The following is a 27,514-nucleotide window of genomic DNA, read 5'->3' as shown; positions in this document are numbered from 1 at the left end:
AGCTACCCCACAATTCTACCACTTCTCCCTCCCTGACTCTCCATTTTCATCTGCCTCCTTCCTTTTTCTTTCTTTTTTTTCAGTAAGATTTTATTATTTATTCATGAGAGGCAGAGACACAGGCAGAGGGAGAAGCAGGCTTCCTGAAGCGAGCCTGATACGGGAATCAATCCCAGAACCCCAGGATCACGCCCTGAGCCGAAGGCAGGCACTCAACCACTGAGCCACCCAGGCGTCCCCCTCCTTCTTTTTTCTTACTAACTGTCCCTTCCCTTAGTAATAGACCAGAACCAATCATTTTTGAAATTGACTAAAACAAAATGAAGATCATATTTGCAACTTTTCTTAAAAAAATGGATTTCCATCACATTTTTTAAAAAAGAATTTATTTATTCATGAGAGACAGAGAGGCAGAGACACGGGCAGAGGGAGAAGCAGGCTCCCTGCGGGGAACCCAATGTGAGACTTAGTCCCAGGACCCCGGGATCATGCCCTGAGCCAAAGGCAGATGCACTCAACCACTGAGCCACCCAGGTGTCCCTCAATAACTCTTTATAAAAATACTATTCATCTCATCTCCTTTCCTACATACATGCAACAAGATATGGAGGAAAAAGTCTTACAGGAGAAAGTAGATAAACTAATAAGTTAACTTCTGTCAAACATACATAGTTAAGAGTAGAGAAGTCAACATCATATCTTCATCAGGCATATATCCTAGCATAAGACATTGATTAATTCACGAATTTCCAGGGTTCAGAATTCTTCCAAGTCCTAGATGCATTATAAACTTGTATTCTGATGAGAGGATCTATGCCACCATCTCCTTCCTGAGGTACAGGAGGGCCATGCTTCCCCTAATATATGTTATAAAAATTGAAGTCTTTAACACATAACAGGGCCATTTCTACTGGAACCTTTAGTCACAGTATGATTTAAAAACAAAATGACCAACAGAGTCACAATCTAAATCACTAAAGGACATCAGAGGCCAGTGTCATGCCAATTCATACTGTTACCATTATTCAGTGTTCCAGAGCCTGAAGTTCATAGATAATGTCTCTGTAGGAAAAGTATAATGGAGATGACAAATAGCCACCTTGCCCCACCACAGTGCTTTTGAGAAGAGGGTATGTTCCAGAGTCTCTTCAGAGGAAACTGAAGAGGGGAGTTTGAGGAACAAGGCAGCAGCTGGATCTTTCATAAGCTAGGTGCCCAAACGTAGGAGATCTCCTTAATACCAATGAATAGTAACTAAGAAAATTATTTGTGCCCAAGATTCCTTCTTTTTTACCCAAGTTAGCAACATGATACTGGCCCAGAAATGTTCCGAGTTCACATTTTTAAGCTACAAAGTAATTACATGGTTTTAGCAAAGTCCTGTCTTCAGCAGTTGGTGTATTGAAAGAAACACCTTCATCCTCCTCATCGAGCTGTAGACTGCCAGAAGATAAGCGGATTCTGGCCATGGGCGACCGTGTTCCTTTGCCATACAAAGAGTAGTAGTCTGGTTTAAGAATTTCCGATTCTGAATCACTGGATTCACTACCTATGTACCTTTCTGCTGCTCCCTGATCCGTTAAAACTGTTGGAAACCCCTGCTCTGCAAACATATATGTAAAAAGGTCAGCTTTACGACTCAGAGTAGGACAAGGCCCTAAAGGTCTATACTCAGACCCAAAAGGAAAACGGATAGTTTTCATGTCTGATTGGCTCTGGGATCGTTTCGGGGTTTGCTCTTGAATGCTATATGCAAATGCATCTTCTGAATTTGGCTCTTCCACCTCCAGATCTACGTTGATGTTGCTCCTACCAGTAGTCCTGGCCATGGCTTCTTGGAGTTCTTGAAAGTCTTGCTGGAAGCTCTTCATTCTGACATTCCTTGGGCTTCTTTTGGCTGGCTTCATTATAGTGGACTCCAAACAGCTGTCTGGCCTGTCATTTTCCTCTGCCATGATTGGAGACCGTCTGGGCACCTGGGGTGGTCTGTCCACATAAAAAAAGACTTGAGGAGGCATAATGTCGACCTGCTGACCAGTACAAGGGATATAGGGCACATCTGTGTACGTTAGCTGCCTTGCTGGACTCATTTTGCTTGCAAGGCCAGAAGATGTGCTCATGAGATTGTCAGCAAACTTAGAGCTTGGTTGGAAGGAGCTCAGAGGACTCCTTTCCCCAAAGTAGTCTCTGGGATCTGGGTCAGTACTAAAGACAGGGTCTGTATAAATAAAAGGGAAAGAGGAACTGCTCTGGGACTGATGTAGCAGTGTCGGATCCACCTCTGGTTTGGAACACTCCAGCTCGGCGGCAAATGTCACCTCCACCGCTGAGTTTCTCCTCCTGCTGTCTAGCACTGGCTCTGACGCGTGCACTCCATTCACATTTCGGTAGTACCCACCGCCATATGCTAGCCTCAAATCTTCCACCTTGGGAGAGAGGACATGTTAGTGAAAGAAAAGAAAAGCCATTTGGTTGGGGTGGGAGCAGGGATCTAAACTAGCCTTCAATTTCACAAGGGTATTTTTCACAAGGTCATTTCCACCCCTGTTCTATTGATGAATATATACAGAGGAGGAAATAACTTGTACCATATCTCAATCCATGTGCTAAAAAAATGCACGTGACAGTCTCCTTTCTCACTGCCATTCCACTCCCTGCCTCTGAGTTCTCCAGGTACTTTGGCCAGCATGGTATCTCAAGCAGTGTGGTTTAGTAGCTCATTTATAAATAAGCCAGGTGGTCTCCCTTCTGGTTCTGGCTCTGTCATGTGACCTAACCTCCCTGCATAAAATGGTGGGCTAAGAGTGGCATGGAAGGATCATATGTTAGATGGTAACTTCCAGCATTATATTTCCGTAATGCCTTTGAGATTAAAACTGCCTATGATTTGAAGACATGAGAGTTTGTGAGACCTATAATTATTTTTTTTAGAAAGAACAAAAGAAAAATAATTTACATGGTTAATGCTATAAAACTTAAATGAAGCCATCATCTCAGTTCCAGGAGAACATCCTTTTGTTCTTAAATTAAGTGACAAAATTACACAGCAAGAGTACTTTAAAACGTTAACCCAAGACCTCAGAGCTTCCTCAGAGCCTTAGCATTTTTAATTAGGTAAAAAAGAAGAGCTTTTAGTTTCAAAAATACAAAGCCACAGAAATTCATTGGGATCCACATTTTTGCACAATGTTAGCAATCCAAATTGCAGTTTAAAGATATGCCAGATCCTTTCAATCCATAAGGTACACACCAGTGGTAATTTATTAAATGGTCTTCTATTGGCTGGGTAGACTAGCTGATAGCTGACCTCCTGAGGAGGCTAGCCTACTCGAACAGAGCTGCCTTTTTGCACACCGGGGAGATTCTGGCAGAATCAATTCCTAAAAGCATTTGACATGTAGATGCATTACATTTATCTAAAGAAGAAGGGATTTTCAGAAACCTTACTTGTTTTGACACATCAGAGAGGAGGTCCGGTGAGGACCTGCACTGTCGTTCATGGTACTGAGATGGGTAATGTTTCCTGAAATCCCCAAAGAGAGAAGGAATTGAAATGGTCTTCAGGCACATACAGAATACATAGAATCTCTAATTCCGCTTAAAATCAACATGACAGAGAGAGAGAGAAAAGCATATACCTTTCAAATGGTAAGCTCCTCAACCTCCCTTTCTTTCCATATTCCAAAAGCTGCCGTTGGGTTCTTCCGCTATGAAAAAGAATGAGTTCAACATCTTATTAACATCACTCATAATCCAGTAGGCTACTCAACCTCCAAAGCATCATCTACTGTTTTTTTAAGAATTTATTTATTTATTCATGAGAGACACACAGAGAGAGAGGCAGAGACACAGGCAGAGAGAGAAGCAGGGAGCCCCACACAGGGAGCCCGAGGTGAGACTCGATCCTAGGACCCCAGGATCACTCCCTGGACCGAGGGCAGGCTCTAAACCGCCAAGCCACACAGGCTGCCCAATCTACTGTTGAAGTCAAGAGTCTGGGTGAATGACATAGGCCATGAATCTTTGGCCATCACGGGAACCATACCACCTGCTCTTTGAAGTATCAGGCCTAGAGCAATCTCAAATACTCAGAACTCAGATGATTTTTAAAAGCTTCGAAACAGAACTCATCACAGTTAAAATTCTGGCCTTGAGGGATGCCTGGGTGGCTCAGTGGTTGAGCGTCTGCCTTTGGCTCAGGGCCTAATCCCGGAGTCCCTGGATTGAGTCCCACATCAGGCTCCCTGCATGGAACCTACTTCTCCCTCTGCCTATGTCTCTGCCTCTCTTTGCATCTCTCATGGATAAGTAAATAAAATCTTTAAAAAAAAATTCTGGCCTTGAAAACGAATCAACTTCCCTATAAAGGCCTCTTCCCTACCTGCAACTTTATACACAATTTCTAATAAGGCTATTTATCTGGTTTCCCAGTTCCTATCAGAAGAAAAACAGTTAATGAAACAGTAGAAGAGGTTTGCTCCAGCCAGACATATGCCAGCAGACAAAAAACCAGCTGATGACTGATAGAAACACAGGAGCCAAAAAAGAAATCACACAAAAAAATAATAAAACCCCCAAAGTGTGAGCCATTTATCACTGGGGTGCAGGGACTGACACCCCCCCACACCCTGAGGCCATCCCTGTACTACAGCTGCCTGCAGAGGATAATAAGTGATGTTTATAATAACTCAGATCATTGAGAAAAGGGCAAAGTTTGCTCAATATCATCTGTTCAAGAAGGCGGGGATTTGTAAAATCCATTTTGGAAAGATTCCATCAAAAATATGTATGTTTTTAAGATCTCAGGTCTTACTGAAGCAGGCTTCCACTATTTGAAAATCCCCTGTGGGAAACATTCTATTAGAAGGTTTTAGTTTTTTGTTTTGTTTTTTAATCTTAGCTAAGAGTTTTGAATGTTTATTCCAAAGAATTCCTAGGCTGGTGTGTTCAAGTAAAAACGAGATCTTGTTTTGACCTTGCTTCCATTCCTCTAAAGTGTTGGCTGCCGTGAGGAGCCTCTGCCGCCATATTGCTCAGTGTTCTGTCTCCCTTAGCTCCTCCAGAGCTTTCTCCCCACCTGTCTTTCACCCACCCACCACCAAATGGATGTTGTTGAACTTTCCTTTCCGTGGCTTGCATGTAAGTTGTGATATAAGGAAAAGAATAGGTTCATTAAAATACATCTTCTCAAATAGCGCAAGTCCCCCTCATCCTTGCCAATATTCTAATCTAGCCCCTTAACTAGAGGGTGCTTCCCTCCTCCCGTATCCCAGTAAGGAACTATTGACCTAAAGTGTCACACAGAGGAGTAATAAAAGGGACTACCCTTAAAGGATTATTGGATTATTGCTTCTAGAACTCAACTCTTCCCTATTGCCTTCCACATTGCTGAAAAGAAGTTGTGTGTATAGTCTGCATATGTGCGATACTTCATTACCTATAGCGGAAACTGGAACCCTTGCTGCACAGTAGTGTTTTGGGCTTTGATTTGGGCTCTTCAGAAAGTCTGAAGAAAGCATGGTACTCCACACAGGTCTTCCAGAAAGCCTTGCAGGCATCTCGGCTGGCCATGGTGAACTCCAAGGTGTCCTTGCACAACACCTGTGTAAACCAATTTCCATCAAGCCAAACATCCTTAGAGAATACCAAAGAACTTCGAATCCCAATACTTTCCAAACTAGGTCCAGAGGCCCATGCAGCTTCTGATTTTCCACTTGGCTCCCTACAGTCTTCACACCTACTAAAATCAAATCATTGGCAACCTCTCGAGGAACAGACAGGGCCACTGCTCAAAAACGGAGCATTCTCTGAGAAGCCAGTCTTGCTCTGTAGCTCCTGCACCTCAAATGCTTTTTTACCCCCTCTTCTCTGCCAGGAACATTTTTATGAAGTTGTAAATTAGGTTAAAATGAACATCAAAGGGCATCCTTTCAAAGTGAGAAGTTATAAATGACCAACAGGAAATGGGGGGAGGGGCAGGAGACGATTTCCTTACAGATGGTAGGCTTTATAGGATAATTACCTATATAGGAGTCTTTTTTAACATACCAGCTAGAAACACTTCATCCTCCCTATCCTGCCTTGTCCCATGACGCTCTGCATTGCTCATTTAGCATATTCTAATCTGCTCTAGGGGAGCTTACCCTTCCAGACCTAAAGTTCAAGTTTTTCCATCCCCCTACCCACTACATTACCCCCATTTGCCCATGCATGCATGCAGCCCTGTTTTCTGCTGAGCGCCACCCCCTTCCCTCATTCCAGGTTCCTGCATGCAGCCCTGGGCCACTCCATGAGCTTCACACTAGATACAGTCTCCTGGACTGCTCAAATGAACACATTTTTTTAAAAATATTTTATTTGGGATGCCTGGGTGGCTCAGCAGTTGAGTGTCTGCCTTCAGCTCAGGTCGTATCCCAGGGTCCTAGGATCGAGTCCCACATCATGTCTCTGTCTCTCTGTCTCTCATTAATAAATATAATAAATATATAATAAATATAAATATAAATTAAATGTTAAAAATATATAAATTAATAAATATAATAAATTATAAATATAAATGAATGTTTAAAAATATAAGAAATATAATAAAAACCAGTTGTGACTTGGTGGGAATTGCACACATGCACAAGCAAATAGAAGTGCTGTTCTCTCTGCTTAGTCCCACCAGGAAACCCAGTTAAACTGTGCTTCCCTCCTGGGTTTATTGCTGAGCCTATGGACTCCTTGGAAAGGGCCTTGCTTGACTTCCTACTTATTCTTTGTTCTTTGATGTGTCTAACTGCACCTTGCACTCCACCAGATGCTAAAAGACCAGACTGCCTGCAGAGAGGGCTCCATTTGAGAATGAACTGCTGCTACCTGGTAATCAGCCTCTTACCACTTTTAATATTTATTTATTTATTTTTTATTTACTCATGAGAGACACAGAGAGAGGCAGAGACATAGGCAGAGGGAGAAACAGGCTCCCTGCAGGGAGCCCAATGTGGGACTCAGTCCCAGGACCCCGGGATCATGACCTGAGCCAAAGGCAGATGCTCAACCACTGAGCCACCCGAGTGTCCAATCAAATGAATGTCTTTATGTAAGACTAGGATCCAGAGAATGAAGCCCAATCTACTGAATATCCCATAGGTCGAAAAATGAGTTGATACACATTTTTTACTTCCTTAATAGTCACAAAAAACATCTTTTCTAGCACCTTTGTCTTACTCTGTACAATGCAGCCTTGACCAGTAATAGATACTTTTGCTTGATCTACACCCACACTCCCCCCACATCCTGCTTTGGCAAATAGGTGTTCAATTATTTGGTATGTACTCCATGTTCAGTTATTTTTGTTTAAGGAAAGGAGATGAAAATATAAAATGGGGCAGATCGCATCAAATAAATATGTCCATAGTCCTAGATCTGGTCACTTCCATTTGACTTATCAAATCCCTGTGGTGGGGGGTGGTTTTTAAGGAGACTTGTCTTTCATTTCAGCCACCCCATTTTCCTACTAGTTTATTCATTCTGAATTGCCAATAGGATTTCTTGGTGTTTTGCCTCAGTAAAAATATGACTAACGCTCTGGTTTATTTATGTAGAGGCAAAAGAGGGAGTCCATCACCCCTCAGCTTTCACCACTCACATTCAAGCCATTTGCTGAAACAACCAAGAAATCCCAAGTGAACGGAAAGTAAAATAATTTATTAGAAAGCTACTTACCAAGATGTTGGCATGAAGTTTGATGAGAAAATGCTTTCTCTTAAAACTCAACTTGCGGATTTTAGCCCAGTTGAAAGTATTGATCTTTGTATTTCCCTGTAATGATATGCATGGCAGATTTCAAGGTGAATGACAGCACAAGTTGGTTTGGAATACAATGAGAACCCATTAGAAAACATGCTTCATGCCTGGGACCATCCTACCTCTCGTACAGACTGATCCTGTCATACTAGGTAGAAGGTAGAATGCCAAGAAGGCATTCCAGGTGGGGCATAGGGCTGCTCTGAAATGCAAGCAAGAAGGGGTAGGGCTAGGAAAGGTTTCTAGCCAGGATACGGAGACCAACGGAGGAAGCGATGACTATAGTAGCTTCTCTAATTGCACTCCCTTTCTATGTTTCCAGATTCAACTGCCACTCCATTTACTTAAACATCTTCCAGGGCCCCTCACTGCATACATCATCAAGTCTAGACACTTTTGGCTGGGGTATCTTTGCTTCAGCTGTATTGAATATCCATCTGGCCTTCTATCCCACTGATTCTAGAAAACACTCTTCCATCCAATCCTGTATCTTCCCTCCCAGAGGGCTCCTCATTTTCCTTAGCCAGAATCACCTTCCCCATAGTCAAGCTGTCCTGCCAGTCTGGTAGCACCCCTTCTAAAATATTCTGTATAACTATCCATTTCTAACTCCTCTTAACTCCTTTGGCTCTCCTGGACTGCCCAAACCTTTGTTTATCACATGGCCCAAAAATCAAAAGTATATAAAAAATATATACATCGAGAAGTCTCACTCCCACCACTGTCACACCTCTGTCCCTCTGTACCCACATATCCATTCTCTATAGGAAGCTGCATTTATTAGTTTGTTATGTATTCTTGTAGTGCAACTTCAGGTAAGTATGACGGATTAGCTTTTGATTACTTACTGAGTGATATTGATCATTATTTCTCTGGTCTCTCCAAATAAATTGTTAGTATCTTAATGACAGGAGCCATAGGTCACGCTTAATGTTAGTTTCTCATTGTGCCATCCTTTACCCTTCTCAGGGTCTTTGTGTGCCGTTTGTCTAGAATCCCCTCCCTCACCTGCCAACCCTCTCTCTTTGTTTTTTTTTTTTTAAGATTTTATTTATTTATTCATGAGAGATGCAGAGAGAGAGGCAGAAACATAGGTGGAGGGAGAAGCAGGCTCCCCACAGAGAGCCCAATGTGGGACTCAACCCCAGTACCACAGGATCATGACCTGAGCCAAAGGCAAATGCTCAACTACTGAGCCACCCAGATGTCCCCAACCCTATCTCTTTGATCTGGACAACTTCTGCAGGTCTTGGCTTAAATTTTTTTTACGTTTATTTATTTATTTATTTATTTTTAGTAATCTCTACACCCAACATGGGTCTCAAACTCATGACCCTGAGATCAAGAGTAGCAAGCTCTTCCAACTGAGCCAGCCAGGCATCTCCTTAGCTTAAATATTAAAGCTCTTTTCTCATGTGTTACCTTAGTACCCCATATATATTTCATTTGTTTAAAATGACTTGTTTAATTGGCTGTCTTCCCCCTATTAGAATGCAAGGTCCATGAGGCACCTGGGTGACTCTGCCAGTTGAGCAACTGACTCTTGATTTTGGCTTAGGTTATGATCTCAGGGTGCTAAGATTGAGCACCACGTTGGGCTCTACACTCAGCAGGGAGTCTGCTCGAGGATTCTCTCCTCTCCCTCTCCATCTGCCTATCCCCTGCTTGTGTTCGTTTTCTCTCTCTCATTCTCTCTCTCTCTCACATACACACAAATAAATGAATAAATCTTTAAAAAAAGAAAGACTTTGTAGAATACAAGGTCCATGAAGTCAGGATCACTCCCGTTTCCCTCTGCAGCTCTAGTGTCTGGCACAAAATGGCTGTACAATAACCATACTGACGGGAGGATGAATGAATAGATTACTGCCCAACTCTGTAAATATACTCAAACCCCATGAATTGAACAGTTAAACCCAATGGATTTTATAGTGTGCAAATTATATCTCAGTAAACCTGATGTCATTTTTTAAAAAAAGATAAATGCAATACAAAACACATACAAAGTACTCAGTACACAAATATTCCTTTTTTTTAAGATTTTATTTATTTATTCATGAGAATCATACACAAGGAGAGAGAGAGAGAGAGGAGCAGAGACACAGGCAGAGAGAAGCAGGCTCCATGCAGGGTGCCCGATGTGGGGGACTTGATCCCGGGTCTCCTGGACCAGGCTCTGGGCCAAAGGCGGCACTAAACCACTGAGCCACCGGGCTGCCCGCCCACACAAGTATTCTTTTACTGGATTTGGGCTGGGACAAATCAGACCAGCTACACCATTCCACGCTGTCCGCAGAAGTACTTACACACTGGAAGAGATCACAACTAACACAATGGCCTCATTCCCCTCCCCTTTCCTTCCCCATTTGCTCCCACGTAGTAGGAAATGCCAAGGATCCATCCCAGGTTAGAGTGGAATGGGTCAAATTTCCTCCTAGGTGAACAGATATGCCTGTGACCCATTGGGTCTTTTGCCCACTTGTGTGGCTCTCATGCCGCAAAACTTAACAACCAGAAACATAAGAAGGCCTACATTCTTCTAGCCAAGTCTGCACCTGACCTGTTTGTGACTTACTTCAGTGCTCTCATTGGGTCCCTGTGGGTTTTTTCTGGATTAGGACAGGGTGAGTGCATTCTGTGTCACAACCTAAACTTTTAGGGTGCCCAAATCTGTATTCATATTTAGAGTCTAAAAGTTCCAAAGAGCCTCTTGATTTTGTCTCACCACCACACTGGCCTGATCTAATGTGTGAGCTCCTCAGAATCAAAACAGCCAGTTACAGACCACAAACGGAAACAAAGCACATTGAGGGGAGAAGACTAACCCAAGACATTCATGAGCATCCCCTCCACCTTTTGGTTGATGGTAAGACCAAGGGCTGAAGTCACCGCAGGAATGGACACCTGAGTCTGAGCTAAGGTCACCCCCAAAGCTACAGGACTTTAAAGGAAAGAGTTTTTACCCGTAACACCAGTACTCCCATGTGAGCAACAGCCAGGTGGATCTGCATCCCTTCGCCGTCACTGGCGGGGTGGGGCCTGATGCCATACATATCAAGCTTCCTCGCTATATCCAGTAGCAGAATGTCAGATTCAGCTGGGCTCCTGCCACTGCCAAGGGAAAGAATTAATGAGCCTAATAAATGTTGCAAGAATGACACCTGCACCCAAAGGTCTCAGTGTGTTCCTGAGGCCAAAGCTTCTCTGACTTCAGGACTTGCTTCTAAGAGTCTGTCCCTAGCTTTCGTGTTCCTGCTGGTGGAAGCAGGTGCCAGCTGAAGTACTTACGTGTGCTTCTGATGAAATTGCATGATCTTGCTCTCTAAACAGTCTTGGTTTGGTAAGTACCGGGTCTGTGCCAGATGTTTCTTAGCTGTTTCTTCATGAAAGTCTCCCAGTTCTGCTGCATGAGAGAGAAGTGACATCCACATTAGCACTGAACATTTTAGTAATGGAGTGCCCAGCAGACCCTCTGACCTCCCCCAAATAGTCCTTTCTTTGCAGCCAATGTGGCCCTAGGCCCTCCACTCCATGCTTTATGTGGATTTATATTTTAGGATATGGGGGAACTAACTGGATCTTTTTAAAACCAGAAGCAGTAGGTTGTGGAAGGAGTAACTGGGTGATGGGCACTAAGGAGGCACTTGATGGGATGAGCACAGGGTGTTATACTATATGTTGGCAAACTGAATTTAAATAAAATATTTTTTTAAAGACAAAAAAAAAAGAAGCAGTGGGTTGCTATGAAGTCTCAGTATAGTCAATCACAGACACACTGTAGGTCTTAAAGGCTCCAGGATCACAGATGAATGTTTCATTAGTTCTTTCTTCCTCAGCCTGGTTATGATCTTTTTCTTCTCACCAATCCCCATTATGGATTGAAATGGGTGTCCCTCTCCCCTCAGATTCAAACGTAGAAGTCCTAAACCCCATACCCCAGAATGTGACTGTGTTTAGAGGTAGCCCTGTAAAGAAGAGGTTAAGTTAAAATGAGTCAGTAAGGTGAGCCCTAATCCAATCAGACTAGTGTCCTCATAAGAAAAGGAAATTTGATCCTGTGAAGAAACACCAGGAGTGCAGGTACACAGCAGAAAGAGCAGGTGAGGATGCATCCAGAGGGTGACAATCTGCAAGCCAAACAGAGAGGCCTAAGAAGAAAGCAAAGCTGCCAACACTCCAGTCTCGGATTTCTAGCCTCCAGAACTGTGAGAAAATACAATTCTGTACACTGGGAAATGAGTAAAACCCCAGCTATCCAGAATCCCTAGTAAATGAATCATTCTGGAAATCATTCTGGCTTTTCCAAATTACTGGCAGCTATCCTTGATCATAATCTACTCTTTTCTTGATGTCTCTAGTTTATTGTTATATACGTCTGTCATAACACAATGCCTATAAAGGTGATCGATGTATACAGGACTTATCTGCCCCTACGGTTAATGGATTCAAAATGTTTCAATTTCTTAATTACTGTGTCTTCTTTATAATTTTTATGCCTTTTCCCTCTCCTCTCTGTCAGATTGATATGAATCACTTCCTGGTTACTGACTTGCCCTGAAAAGTTCTCTGCCCTTGGTTCTTTTTTTTTTTTTTTTAATTTTTTATTTATTTATGATAGTCACAGAGAGAGAGCGCGGCAGAGACACAGGCAGAGGGAGAAGCAGGCTCCATGCACCGGGAGCCCGATGTGGGATTCGATCCCGGGTCTCCAGGATCACGCCCTGGGCCAAAGGCAGGCGCCAAACCGCTGCGCCACCCAGGGATCCCTCTGCCCTTGGTTCTAATTATGACTTCTAACTGACGACCTAGATATCCAAAACTGTTAGCATTTTATGAATTGTAAGAGTAAATACATTCTCCATGGAATCCTGTGACTAAAATACATAGACAAGGGACACTGATGTTGAGTGCTGGAAACTTACTTCCTTTTTACTCTTGATTTTTTATTACATTTTAGACAGGTGACACATTCATGACAGATAATATATGTGTATATATATATTTTTTAAGATTTTATTTTTTTTATTTATTCAGAGAGAGAGGCAGAGACACAGACAGAGGGAGAAGCAGGCTCCACGCAGGGAGCCCGAAGCGGGACTCAATCCCGGGTCTCCAGGATCACACCCCAGGCAGGCAACGCTAAACTGCTGAGCCACCGGGGCTGCCCTATATATATATATATATATATATTTTAAAAGTCGTGTCATAATGAAAATCCTCATATAACAAGTTTTTTTTTTTTTTTTTTAAAGACCAAACCAAGGGCATCCCCGGTGGCTCAGTGGTTTAGCACCGCCTTCAGCCCAGGGCCTGATCCAAAACATTGCTGAGAGAAATTTTTAACAGATCTATATAAATGGAGAGACATTGGGTTCATGCATTGTAAGACTCAATACCGTTAAGATGGTAATTCTGCCAAAATGGATCTATAAATTCCATGCAATTCCCATTGTATTTTTAATAGAAATTGATAGGTGACCTTAAACCTTACATGGAAATGCACAGGATGCAAAATAACCAAAACACTTTTGAAAAAGAACAAAGTTGGAGGATATACACTTCCATATTTCAAAATTTAATACAATGCTATAATAAATGATAGTGTAATAATGGCATAAGGATATAGTGTAATAATGGCATAAGGATGTATAGATCAATGGAACATAGTTAAGAATCAAGAAATAAACCCTCAAATTAATGGTCAATTGGTTTTTCAAAAAGATGCCAAGACAAGTCAATGGGGGAAATGATAGTCTTTTCAAAAAAAAAAATAGGAAAAAAGGACAATCATGGACAAAAAAAAAATGAAGTTGGATCCCTACTTCACAACATACACCACACAGGCAGGCAAAAAAACAAAAACAAAAACAAAAACTCCAAACAGGTCATATAACTAAATCTAAGAGGTAAATCTGTTAAAGATCTAGAAGAAAACTTAGGAGAAAATCTTTGTGACCTTAAGGTTAGGCAAAGAGTTCTTCAATACAACACCAAAAGCATGATCCACTAAAACATATTGAAAAAGGGGAATTCTGCCAAAATTAAAAACTTTTCCACTCCAAAAGCCAGGATTAAGAAACAGAAAGTCAAGCCACCAAACTGGGGGATAGTTTTCAAGTTACATATCTCATAAATGATTTTTAATCAGAATATATAAAAATCTGGGGTGCCTGGCTGGCTCAATACAGCTGTATACCTCAATACAGCTGTTTTCAGCTGGCTCAGTCAGAAGAGCCTGTGACTCTTGATCTTGGGGTCATGAGTTTGAGCCCCATGTAGAGGTTACTTTAAAAAATAAATAAATGAAGTTGGGTAGCCCGGGTGGCTCAGCAGTTTAGCACCACCTTCAGCCCAGGGTGTGATCCTGGAGACCCAGGATCGAGTCCCACGTCGGGCTCCCTGCATGGAGCCTGCTTCTCCCTTTGCCTGTGTCTCTGCGCCTCTCTCTCTCTATGTCTCTAATGAATAAATAAATAAAATCTTTAAATAAATAAATAAAGTTAAAAAAGAATATATAAAAATCTCTCAACTGTCAATAAGAAGACAGCAATCCATTTTAAAATGGGCAAAAGATCTGAAAGGCATGTTACCAACAAAAATGTACCAACTGTTAATAAGCAGATGAGAAGGTAATCCACATTATTAGTCACTAGGAAAATGGTAATAATAACTGCAGTAAGTTAGCTCTTCATACCCACTAGAATGTCCACAACCAAAAAAATGGAGAATACCAACTATTGGTGAAGATGTGGAGAAATTGGGAATGTGACACATTTCTGGTTTTATTGTTGTAATTAAGAAAACAGTTTGGCAGCTTCTTAACATTTTCAATGTAAAAGCAGCTTCTTAACATTTTCAATGTAAATTCACCTTAAGATGAGGCAATTACTCTCCTAGTAATCTATTCAAGAGATACGAGAACATGTCCAAAGACTCATACATGTATGTTCATAACATTATTCATATTTGCTAAGCTTGAAACAATCCAAATGTCCACAATCAAGTACATAGATAAACAAATGTGGTATGTCCATAAAATGGAATACTACTCAGCAAAAGAAAGGAATAAACTGCTGCCATTCATGCTGGAACATTCATGAATTTCAAAAATACTATGCTGACTGAAACAAGGCCACAGAAATGCAAAAGACTACATATTCTATCATTCTGGATAAAATGTTTGGAAAGGGCAAATCTATAGAAACAGAATAATTTGGTAGTTGCTGGGGCTGAGTATGGGAACACGGAGTGACTGCAAATGTGCATGAGAGGTCTCTTGGCATGATGAGAATGTTCTAAAACTGGACTGTGGTAATGGTTGCACAACTTTGTAAATTTACTAAAAACAGTTGACTTATAGTCTTTAAAAGGGTGAATTTTATAAGTATATTATACCTCAATACAGCTGTTTTCAAAAATAAATTAGTGGGGCCCCTAGGTGGCACAGTCAGTTGAGCGTCCAACTCTTGATTTCGGCTCAGGTCATGATCTCAGGGGTCATGGGATTGAGTCCCACGTCAGGTTCCCTGCTCAATGGGGAGTCTGCTTGTCCCTCTCCCTCTTCCCCTCCCTGAATTTGTGCTCTATCTCTCTCTCTCTCTCAAATAAATAAAAAGAATCTTAAAAAAAACTAGATGCACACGCACACACCCACCAACTCTTCAATTTATTAAGCACACAATCCTGACTCGATGTTGACCCTAGGACAACACAAGAACACATAAGACTGTGCTGGTTTTTCACACCATGCAAGACTATGACAATCTAGGAAGAGACCTACGAAATGTAAATGAGTAAATATCAGCAGTAAAAGAAGGTAGCAAATTTTACAAGCATCTTCACTATTACCATGTTGGCCCCAAAGTACCATCATCTTTCTTCTGCAATAGCTTCTTCTCTGTTCTCCCTACTTCCATCATTCCATTATAAAGTTTTCACCCTAGGTAGCCAACATGATCCCGTTAAAACCTAATTCAGGGGCACCTGGGTGGCTCAGTCAGTTAAGCAACTGCCTTTGGCTCAGGTCATGATCCCGGGGTCCTGAGATAGAGCCCTGTATTGGGCTCCCTGCTCAGTGGGGAGCCTGCTTCTTCCTCTCCCTCTACCCTTCCCCCAGCTTGTGCTCTCTCAGTCTCTCTATTTCAAATAAAAGCTCTGGGAAAAAAATAGCTAAATAAAACCTAATTCAGATCATCTCACTCCTTCGCTTAAAATGTGTCAGTGGCTTCCCACCTCAGGTAATGTTCTAAGTCTTTAAGATGCTTCTAAGGCCTTCCACAATTACTCTCCCCCCACCCTCAGCTCCAGCCAGCTACAGGGCCTGCTTAAATGTTTCTTGAACACTCCTGGCACACTCCTATCTCAGGGCCTTTGCACAGGATGTTCTCTCTGCCTGGAACAAACTTCCACCAGATTTCTGCAAAGCTTGCTGTCTCACCTCCTTCAAGTCTTTGTTCAACTGTCATGTTCACAGTGAAGCCTACTCTGATTACCTCATTGAAAAATTCAGTACCCATCCCCAGGATTCCCCATCTCACTTCCATATGAGATTTTCTCTGGTGAACTTATCACCTTCTAACATACATTATATGTTTCCTTATTTGGGTTATTGTCTGATTGTCTTCCACTGCCAAAACGTGAGCTCCATGAGAGCAAGACTCTGTGTCTGTTTAGTTTGCTGCATGGTTTGCCGTGCCTATAAGAGCACCTGCCATGAGGTAGGTACCCGATAGTTTTTGTTGAATGAATGACAAAGAAGTTACTAAGAGCATTCATAAAAAAAGACATGTAAGGGAGACTTAGGCAGATGAGGTCAGAATGTGGAGAGTCTTGAGTGCCTAGGACATAAACATGGGATGAATAAATAAGTGAAAAAATGAACGAGCAGCCTGGTGATGTTCTACACACTGCCTTAGCATCCAGTGAAATGGATTGTGAGGAGCTGGGCTCACTGAAACTTTTAATTTTTCCCTATGGAAAAAAACTTGGATTGACAAAATAGCCTTTAGAAAAGCGGAAGACGGGCACCGAGGTGGGCACTTGACGGGATGAGCACTGGGTGTTATTCTATATGTTGGCAAATTGAACACCAATAAAAAATAAATTTGTAAGTAAAAAAAAAGAAAAAAAATGAAAGTTCTCTGTGCTATGCCTGAAATGGCCACTAGGGAATGCCCAAATCCATAATGCTGAACTATTAAGAATGAAATGGCCTCCCCAACAGCCAGGAAAGAATGTTGGGGAGCCCCAGTCATTAACAAGCTGATAATGAAAAAAGATAAGTCTTCCAACATTGTCTATCCACCTTACTCCGTGCCCCCCACCAAGCCAAGCACTGAAAGCCCATCAATTCGACTCTTAGTTTTCTGCCACCTCTCCTGAACAGACACTATGCTTGAACTGTCCTCGAGCTGTGTCTCTGCCTATCACTACCTGTCCCATTTCTATGTGCCCTTTTGAGGTCTAGCACAAAAGACACCTCCTCCAGAAGCCTTTCCTGATTACTACTGCTCTCACTGCCCACTGCATTCCTGATATCCTGGGGCTGTCATCACCTGTCCCAGTCGGGAGTCCCTCGGTAAACACTCAGTTAGATGCTGTCCCTATCCAAGCACTTCATTCGGGAGTTCTCCATGAAGTCAGAAATCTACCAGCTCTGGCCTGCTGGGAAGGTCAGAGACAGAGGTCAAAACCAAACTTGTAAAACAAGCCAAAAAACGACGTTATAATCCTGCAAAAGTGGTAAAGAATAGCCTATTCTTAGAAGGCCTCCCTAGAAGAGAGAGTGAATCCATTGGCCATAAAAGATGAAATACTACCTCCAGCTGCCTCGACCCTGGCCTTCGGGGTACAGGAGAAGCCTGGCCTGCCCGGCTTCACCCCCTCCCAGGCAGGCCCCCACTGTTCCCCCAGGTCTCCTTTTCCCTGCCTTCATTATTCAGCGTCTAACTACTTGGCTGCCGGCAAGTGGGGAACTCTAATAGATGCCTAGAGCCTTTTTCCCTTTCAGCCTCTTTCCACCTGCTGTACTCTGTGTTTTGTTCTCTGGACTCATGATAAAGAGCAACACAAAAATCCCATCAAACATGACAATGTGCTGCAGAAAGCATGTACCAGAAATGCATCCTGGGGCAGACAGAGAGAGTGGAGCTTGCCTGGCAAAATCCATGCTCGGACAGATTAGTCCAACCCAACTCCTGGACAGCAAGCCCCAGGCAGAGTGGCAGGAGGGATGTGGGGGGGAGAGGTTACACCATGATAGAAGAACATCAGCATTTACTTTTAATCTATATAACCACTCAGTAAAAAGGTACTCTTGTTACTATTGTAAAGACTAGGAAACTGGAATGCCTGGGTGGCTCAGTGGTTGAGCATCTGCCTTTGGCTCAGGTTGTGATCCCAGGGTCCTAGGATGAGTCTCACATCAGGCTCCCTGCAGGAAGCCTGCTTCTCCCTCTGCCTATGTCTCTGCCTCTATCTGTGTGTCTCTCATGAATAAATAAATAGAATCCTTAACAAAAAGACTAGGAAACTGAGGCACACTGGTAGAGGGGACTTCATACAAGCCTACAAACAGCTAGAACATAGCAGGGACTGGATTGGAATCCAAAGCCACATAACCATAATGAACAACCCCTTTCTACTGGACCATGCCAATTCCACACACCTTACGCAGGCTTTCTCTCCTCTGGAAGTCCTAACACATCCTGCTCCTTTGCATGGTTCTCTATCTGGCTGACAGGCCCCAAAGTTAATATTTGCTACTTACATTGTAGGATGTGAGATACCATCAATGCTGTACAGTTCTCACTGCATGGAAGCCTTCCTAGAGCCAAATCCTTCTTTATTTGAAGAGTAAAAAGATACCTGCAAAAAAGTTGGGGAAAAAAATCTTGAGAAAGAAACAGGAGCAAGCAAGAAGCATTTCCCTTCTCCCAGATCCAAGATGTTTCAAGAAAGAAACGGCACCCCCAATGAGATGCTTTTTTGGGATGGTGACTAATGCATAGGCTTTGCTTCAGCCCCAAACTAGCACCAGACCACAGCTCGGCTGATACAGCATTTGGCAGGCTTCACAGCCATTAGGCATCACCCCGGCTAAATCCTCCTGCCAACTTGAGGGAGTTGGCCAATCATCCTCTGGTGGCTTCTGCCACATAGCTAAGCCACATACCCAGCCCAAGAGAAAGGGAGATTCAGCAAAAATGAGCCCGCTGAAGATGCTCTGTTTACCAACTGCTACCAAGCACTCACTATCAAAACAACTTAGGTTGGTGGGACAGGAGCGATCACCCCCATTTTATAATTACGGAAAGGCAGAAGTTGGATGATTTTGGCAAGGTCATTTGCCCAAAGATAGTGAAACCATGGCCAGAAGTCAGGTCACCTGCTGAATTTAGGCCTCTTCCTATCCAGAGATGGTGCTGCAGAAATCAAGGAGTTGAGGCCATGCTTCACCCTGACCACCTTCTCTGTATCATCAGAAGCCGGCCCATCACTTGGCACAGAGAAGGTAGAAAATGCCTGTATTTTGAATGGAACGAAGCCAGACTGCCCTTTTGCCCACCAAGGGCTCATCAGGGACCCAGAAAGTGCAGGTTGGTATCCAGAGCTTGGCCAAAGAGATAGCATTTGTTCTACACTTTCAAGCCCTTATCAAAGGAGCATCAACTTTGAAAAGATGCATAAAAGTAAGATTCTATCACTGACTGCTTTCTTCCATGGTCCAAAATTGGTGCCAATATTTTATTTTATACTTTAAAACACTTATTGAGTATCTACCATGGGCATTTCCTAACATAAGATGTGACTTTCTAAATAAAGTTTTATCTGGACTTTTTAATTTAAATCAATTAAGCCTTGAAGGCAATGTGGTAAATCAAAATTAATTACAGGTGATAGATACAAATCTAAATTAGAAAAAACAGGTAAAATTAGTAGGTGATCATTCAATTTATAAACTCATTCATCATTATAATCCTTCAAATTATGAGCTCCCCTAATGGGTTAAAAATGACTCAATTAGAAAATTTATATTTGCATGTCACTCTCAGAAACTCATGGATTGGCCCCAAACAAGGCATCCTTGCGAAGTCAACTATGGTTAAGTATCTTTGACAGACCATTGAGGAAAAATTGAGGTCTAACCTTTGCCATTGCCTGCTTTCAAATATAGATGTAAATGAGAATAATAAGCCTCAATTGCTAAAGGGAAAAAGAATCTCATTTTGCTCCTAGCCAGCAAGAAAGGAAACTTCTTGTCATTTGACACTTTTCTTGCTATTAAGAGGGCAGCTGCCTGCTACAAATACCAAATCCTCACTCTGAACAGCTGATGAATCATTTATCATCGCATTGATTTTTCTTTTCTTTTCTTTTTCTTTTCTTTTCTTTTTCTTTTTTTTTTTTTTGGCTGCGGGGGGTGGGGGAGAAAGTTTATCTCCATTAAAACTGGTCACAATTTGAGAGTCAACTTAGCAAGTGCAAAATGGTACAGATACCAAGGTATCAGGTTATCTGGGAAAGTGGCCTACAACTCATAAATGTAGAGAGACGGGGTGAGCTGGTGACAGACTTGTGAGAAGTGATGTCTGCCAAGACCCCTCAGCAAACAAGTCCTCCTGTACCAAAGGGGCGAAGAACTGGCCATGAGCCATAGTGTCAGGGAGTGGGAGGGGAGTGAGGGTGGGGAGGGGAGGTGGGAGAAGTCCTGGCCAAGTCACTTTAGCTCCCAGCTCCCAGGACCTGTTTCCTCCCCTGTGAACCAGGAGGGCTGGGCTAGATGATTGCATATATCTCTTCTAGGGTAAGATTCTAGGGTCTAGCAAGCACAGTTGGGTTTGAAGGAGTGTTAAGTTGACAATGCATTTTTAGAGAAGCAGGTTTACGTTGTAATTTTGATGGGCATTATATATAAGTATAAATATACTTTTTTGAATGTTTTATTAAGAAAACATGACTTTTTAACTTTTTAATTTTTATAAGTGTAAAATATTTTACTTATCTAAAATCATGAATAATGTATCATTATAAATGGTTGTTAAAATCATGAATAATTTATGATTATTAAAGAATCATAATAAAATTATCAATTATTTATATTATACATGTTAAATAATTTATTTAAATAATTTTTAGACTATTTTGTACTTTTTAAAATTTTTTATAAGTATATGTCATCATTACTCTCTACCTATTGGAGGTGTGTGTGCACATGTCCGCACACACATGTGCACGGGCACACGCACACACACAAGTTTTCAATATCCACGGAAATTAGCTGGTATCACACTTGTGCCATCATGCTGCCCTCCGATTGGAACACAGATGTGATGAAGCCAAGCACTCTTACTGTTGCCGCAATTAATGGCAGAACCCCCAAGTGGGCACCCAGGCTGGCTGCCCTGCTAGAATGCCACCCTTCCTTCTCCCAGAGGTCCCCACCCTTTGGAAGATTAACACTTTGGGGACCAGCCAGGACCACCTTCTCTCCAGCTCCTTATCATCTGCCGGAGAGTGATTGAGAGCCAAGCTTTCCAGAGAAGACTAGAAGCCCATTCTCTGATAAATTGAAAATAATGATTCTTATGTAATATCATGCAGCAGACACAAAGGGACGTACTCTACCTTGTAAGCTCTTCTCGAAGATGTCCAGGGTCCACTGGGAAAAATTTCACCATAAATTCGAAAACAACGTCCTTAGGATCTTAAAACACAGTATCTCCATAAGTTTTATTTAAATGTCCATCACAACAGTTATAGGTCTTTCACACACACACACAAACACGCACACACACACACACACACACACACTTCACCTCTCCTCCTCCCTCCACTCCCCATCTCTCCCTCCCTCAGACTTTTAAGTTTCAATTTTTCACATTTCTAACATGGTGGTATTTCTGATTGAGTCTTTATGTGGATAGCAATCAGGAAAGTTCTCCTGCTCCTCTTTCTACCCTCTCTTTCTTTGAGTTTCTTCTTGTAAAGATGTGCCTATTTCTGGGCCCTTCTGTGTCCTCTAAGAAGTGTCCCATTAAAAAAAATATATATCACTTGCCACTTGGGATTCTTCATTCCTGGCTGAGAGAAGGGCCTGCTTTAGAAACAGGTGACTATCATCTGGCATCAAGTATCTCATAAGAGAAACTACAAGTGTATAGAAGTGTATGCACTGCCGCTGCTTTGTTGCTTAAAATCTGAGTTAAGAAACTACATCTACTTGCCTTCACTCCTAGTTGCATTTGAAAAGAAAGTCTTTGCATCAAAAGCAAACACCTACATACACCATTAGTACCATTTGTTCAGCAAATATTTGTCAAGTGTCTATTAGTGGCCAAGCATTGTACTAGGCAGGTACCAGGAATGAAAAGAAAATTAAGCACCCTTAGCCTGGTAGACGAGGCAGCACCACGGGCGGTTGCAAGCACTAAGTACCAGCAAAGTACAAGAGGGAGGAGAGAGGGCTCCAGTTAGATTGAGATGTCAGGTAAACAATAATAACGCAGGACATACTTACACAAAGAAATGATTCTCTATCTGAAATTCCAATTTAGGTGGACATCTCTTCTTTTCGCAGAGAACACCACACCTGAGGTTAGTTTTGCCATAGTCGGGAGAGGTAGGAATACCAAGGGGTCAGTGGCAGAAGTAAAGCTAGAGAGGCAGGTGTGCTTTTGCCAATCATGCTAACTGAGTTCAGATTTCATTCTAAGGGCCATAAGGAGCCATGGAAGCATTTTAAGCCAGAGCGTGATGTGGTTGCCTTTCCATTTTCAATAGTTCCCTTTGGAAGTTGGGTAGATGATGGATGGGGGGGGGCGGTATCAGTTAGGAAGCCTTTGGAATAATGTGACAGATGATTATAATGCAGTGGGAGCTGACAGAACCTGCCACGGAGAGGGCAGGTGAGTGAAGAGACATCACAAGACAGTGAAATCCCCCTGCCTCAGAAACACCTGTGGAATTAGTTAAAAATGCAAGCTGCTGGGCACTCCCCAACCCAAGGAAGCCCAGGAATCTGCATTTGAACAAGTGATCCTAATACCCACTGAAATTTTGAAACTACCGCACAAGGTGGTAGAATACAGGGTGTGTGTGTGTGGGGGGGGGTAGATTTGGTACGTAGTAGGCACTCAAATGTGAAATGAAACAAATGGACAATGTCTGTGCCATGTTAAAAAGAAAACATCTTCAGGCAGAAGGGAATGGCATTGAATATTGACATTGTAAGTGACAGAGTCAGGCTGCCTAAAATAAGCCAGTTAGGTATTAAGATCATTTCCAGTTAAGGAACACCTGGGTGGCTCAGTTGGTTCAGCGTCTGCCTTCAGCTTAGGTCATGATCCCAGGGTTCCAGTTCCCTGTTCAGTGGGAAGTCTGCTTGTCCCTCTTCCTCTGCAGCTCTCTCTGCTTGTAAGCTCACTCTCTCTCAAATAAATAAATAACATCTTTTTAAAACGATTATGTTGCATTAAAAGCCATCGAAACCCAGTCAATTCAGGAAATGCTCTTTACCTCTGCTTTAACTGGCTAAATTTACATTGGAAAGGAGAGCCTGTACCAGGAAGAAGGCTATCACTTTAGATAACTACATTATAATATGAACAAGGTGTGGTAGACATGGAGGAACCTCCCAAGGCCTGTTTGATCAAAGTCCTCTATGTCCCATTGTTTCTCAATGGCCCAGCAAACATTTGTTTACCAAACATTTACTTTTTCTTCTTCCTGTGAATTGCATTCTTTCCCTTTGAAGCCCCAGACCCTTATTCCCTTCTCCTTCATTCAGGATGACACACATAGCCCATTTTGACCGACTGTCTTTGTAATTTCCATGTCTGTGTGGCCTCCCCACACGTATGAGATTAAATCTGAATATCCCCTGTTCATCTGTCTCATGTCATTTTGATTCTTGTCTGGCTAGAAGGGCCTTGAAGAGCAGAGGAAATTCTTCCTTCTCCAAGAACAGCGAGGATGCTCAAAGATTTGCAGTTTTCCAGTGTGAGCCAATCCGCAGAGTGCTGTCAATATCTGTATTCTTCAAATCTACCTGAAGATCCAGCAGCATGACTTTTTTTCATCTCGGACAAAATTAAAATGATTTTTTAATTGCTAGACTCACTGGACATATTAAGGATTAAAATAATGCATCGAAGCCCTTCTCTCTCCTTATATTTGGTAAAGAATCATGTGGCACCGAAATCTTTTCAAGTTGTAACTGAGAATGAGATCCCTGAAGTGTTTTTCCATACTTACTTTTTACTTGCTTTGTAATGGGTTTCAGTAGTTCCAACCAGACCTGTGATAACATTAATGAAAAAAATTGATGAAATGTGACATTGAATGAAGCTTATTTTTTTTGGTAACAGATAAAAGTCAACATAAAATAAACACCAAGACAGCTTACACTCCTTCTAAAGATAGTAACAGCCGTGTCAAAGAAACGATGTACCTCACCACACTCAATCAGCCCCCTTGTATTTGCCTGCTGACAGTGAATGTTGTTGATCTATAAACTCTTTGTTGTTGACATTTGAATTGCTGCTCCCTTGCCTAAGCAGGGTGACAAAGGTGTCACATACAAGACTCATTAGTTGCTACGAAGATTAATGAAGGCATTTGGCTCTGCATTTGAATCCTACAGCCCCCAAATGCCAGCTTAATAGATATAAGGAGCCTTTCAGGGAAGGAGCTGGGATAACAGATATGCCAAGATGCCAAGGCAGGACATAGCAGGAAGAACATAGAGAATGTTGGGACCTGAGAGAGGGGCAATAAGAGTCCCCTCACACTGGTGAGGTCAGGAATCTTCATTGTGGAGGCTGAGGTCCAGTCTCTGGAAAGCCGGAATAGATAAAGCTTAGGTTGCTATTTCACGGGGTGACAAAAGAGAAGCACAGGGTAGGAGAGTCTGTTTGGTAAACTGAGGTGACTTTAAAATAGGCAAGGAGGGGGGAGAGAAAATCGTTATTAAATCCAAGTATGTTGCAAGGGTTTAAGTGCTTTTTCACTTTTCAGTCAAGTTTGAGCCCTACATACCTAGCCACAAACTGCACTTGAGAAGCAATTCTAGACACAAAGAACCCTATAATGAAACCAACTTACATTGTTTCCAGAATGGCTACAGAACTCTAATCCGAAATACTCCTTTTCAGCAAGATTTAGGTGGCCACAACTCAGGTTAAACAGCGCCTTCCCGGATGATTTTTGCTAAATGAAACAGAGAGATCACAGCAGTTTGCGTTCCCAACCCTGATACAGTTACTGTGGTGCAGAAGAAAGGGTAGGAGCGACCCAACTCTGAAAACACAGCTTCCGAGGTCAGCACCGTTTAGAGGTCCCGCATCCTCTCAAAGGATGATGTTTTACAGATAAATACATACATGTACCTGTAGATTGTCTTAGGGCCCTTCCCTCACCAAAAAGCCTCACACTCATGACAAACCCTCTTGGAAAAAAAGACAGCCTTGCACTTAAACTATGGGGAGATCGGCAAATCTACCTTTTCAATGGAATTCTTTAATCAAGTCATCCCATGGGCAATTTGAATGATTTCCCCCAAATTGACTAGTTTAATCAAGATGCAAATCTGACCTGCTTAAAAATCCTTCTGTGGCTCGCTCAAGATAAAGTCTATACTCACAATGGCAATCTCGACGCTGGGCTATCTTCCTGGGCTCTCTTCCTGCCTGCCTCCAGCCTCTTCTCTTGTGCTTCCCCCTTGCTGGCAGTTTCCTTTCTAATAATCGCAGCCCACTTGCAGTTCCCCACACAGGTCAAGGAGCGTCATACCTCATGCTTCTGCTCCTGTCATTCCTTCTCCACAGGCAGCCCTTCCCACCTTTCTTTGGTTTGGCTTACTCCTGCTCAGCTCAGACCCAGTCTGCCCTGGAGAGCACTCCCCCGTCCCAATCAGCAACAGGTGAAGCCAAGGGCAACCTCCATGCTCCCAAGCACCCTCACTTACCTCCAACAAGGCACGCCTAACCTGGGATGTCTGCCTTCCCCATTAGACTGAGTCCCTTCAGAGCAGGAGTCTTGCTTCATTTTCCTTGTCACTCACCACGTCTAACTCAGAGCCTGGCACCTTGGAGGTCCCCTTGGAGGGACTCTTGCATGTCTGTTGCTCTGACATGAAATTGACCAAATTACTCCGATGAGCTCCTGGTGTAGCCTTCGCCTGGCAGCTTTTCCCACCAAATCTGTGCACAGCATCATTCCTTCACAGAAGGCCACACATAATTTTTTTTTCTTCCTAAAGCCCACCTACATAGTGAACACAAAGCAGGCCCCCTACCAGGCTCGTCGGAGAACTGGAGCTTTGCAGATCTTTCAGGAACATCTCTTTGAGCCGCGCGGCTGGGGCTGATCTGCAGCCGCCACCATGGCTGAACCCGAGGGTGGCTGTGGCAGGGAGGACGGTGATGGGAAAATTGAGCCCTGGCTGATAGGCACAAAGACACACTGCCACCGAAAACCCCTAGTTAACACCAGGTCACGAGGTCCCTATGGTGTGGCACAGGAAGCCGGGCGAGGGGAAATGTAGTTGGAAATCACCGACCCATAGTCTAAGGCAACAACCTTGATAGGTCAGAGAGCCCAGCCACCCTCCTCCCACCCTCTACCCTCTCCCTCAAGGCAAAGCCACGTGGAAGGGGGGGGCACATCTGGTATTTAATAGCTTCCAGGAAGGTGGCCTGCCCCACCCCCTTCCCCCAGTGACCAAAAATCCTCCCCTCTTCCCTGCACTTCTCTCCACTTGGCTACATAGTCCAAAGCTCCACTGACTGGAGATGCAGCTGAGGTGACCAGAGTCCTATTTTAAAATGCAAAGAGGCTGCCAGCGGTGATACCTACTGCATCCCCAGCACCTGGAGACAGCTGGGGAGGAGGGGGTTGGATATTATGTGGGAGATCACATTGGAGCTGTGGCCCTGGAGAAGAGATTCATCTCACACAGAGTTGGGGGGTGCAAGGGTGTGAAGGGCATTGGGGGGCAGTGGAGGAGGGGGCGTCTGGGAAGGAGAAGGGAAGGGGGAGTTTTTGCCTATGTGGCAAACTAGCCTAGGGCAAGTGCTGACACAGACCATTCCAGACAGATGAAATAGCTCCTATTTTTAAAGTCCTCCAGACAAGGAGCTGCCATGGGATTTTTATTATGAGAAAAAAAAAAAAAGAATTTCTAAAGAGAGATACGACAGCAATACTTTTTCCGACACCAGAGAAACATTTCAGTCATGAGGACCAAATTCCGTCATAGACTCCAGTTTCTTTGCAAATAATTTAAGAAACTCAAGATTTTCCTTTCCCCTCCTCATTTTTTTGATTATTTTTTTCCATCAGAGTATTTAATCTCCCCCAACGCTACCACATTCCATGTGTTTGTGTATTTTAAAGGTTTCTGCAGTCATAAAGAATATATAGCCATTCTTGTAAGGATTCCAATCAAGGCTTCCTTTTTGCTCCCTTCTGTAAGATCCCATACCATGTTTATAAGAATAATCTCTGATTCTTCTATCCCTGCACACATTGCCACCTGGCTCTGAAAAGCCCTTGGCATTTATGCATTTGGAGGTCAGGCACTCACGTGGCTGGGGCTCTCCACCCCCATCTGTGGAGAGGTATTTCCCTTCAGCCCTCCATAATGTACTTTGAAATTGGCCAGGCTTGTGGAACGTGTTGCATAATAGGTAAGGTCTTGGTTCTGTCTCAGTGTGCAGGCTTTCAT

At 42.9% G+C, this 27,514-nt stretch overlaps 1 protein-coding gene across 1 annotated transcript; it reads right to left on the bottom strand.

Annotated features, from left to right (window-relative positions):
• Positions 1–346: 346 nt before the first annotated feature.
• On the bottom strand, positions 347–27,514 carry FRMD7 (FERM domain containing 7). Its single transcript, XM_072817790.1, has 13 exons — positions 27,374–27,514; positions 26,084–26,230; positions 24,892–24,996; positions 24,043–24,085; positions 21,415–21,448; positions 18,557–18,654; positions 11,077–11,191; positions 10,752–10,899; positions 7,708–7,803; positions 5,438–5,601; positions 3,639–3,707; positions 3,448–3,523; positions 347–2,426 (listed from the first exon to the last, which is right to left on the bottom strand). The coding sequence occupies exons 1-13, from the start codon at positions 27,512–27,514 to the stop codon at positions 1,344–1,346; spliced, it is 2,319 nt and encodes a 772-aa protein (XP_072673891.1). The 3' UTR covers positions 347–1,343.

The sequence above is a fragment of the Canis lupus genome, chromosome X (assembly GCF_048164855.1).
Source record: "Canis lupus baileyi chromosome X, mCanLup2.hap1, whole genome shotgun sequence".
In the NCBI taxonomy this organism is placed as follows: domain Eukaryota; kingdom Metazoa; phylum Chordata; class Mammalia; order Carnivora; family Canidae; genus Canis; species Canis lupus.
The sequence above is the reverse complement of the archived record's forward strand: the minus strand, read 5'-3'. Positions and strand labels throughout refer to the sequence as shown.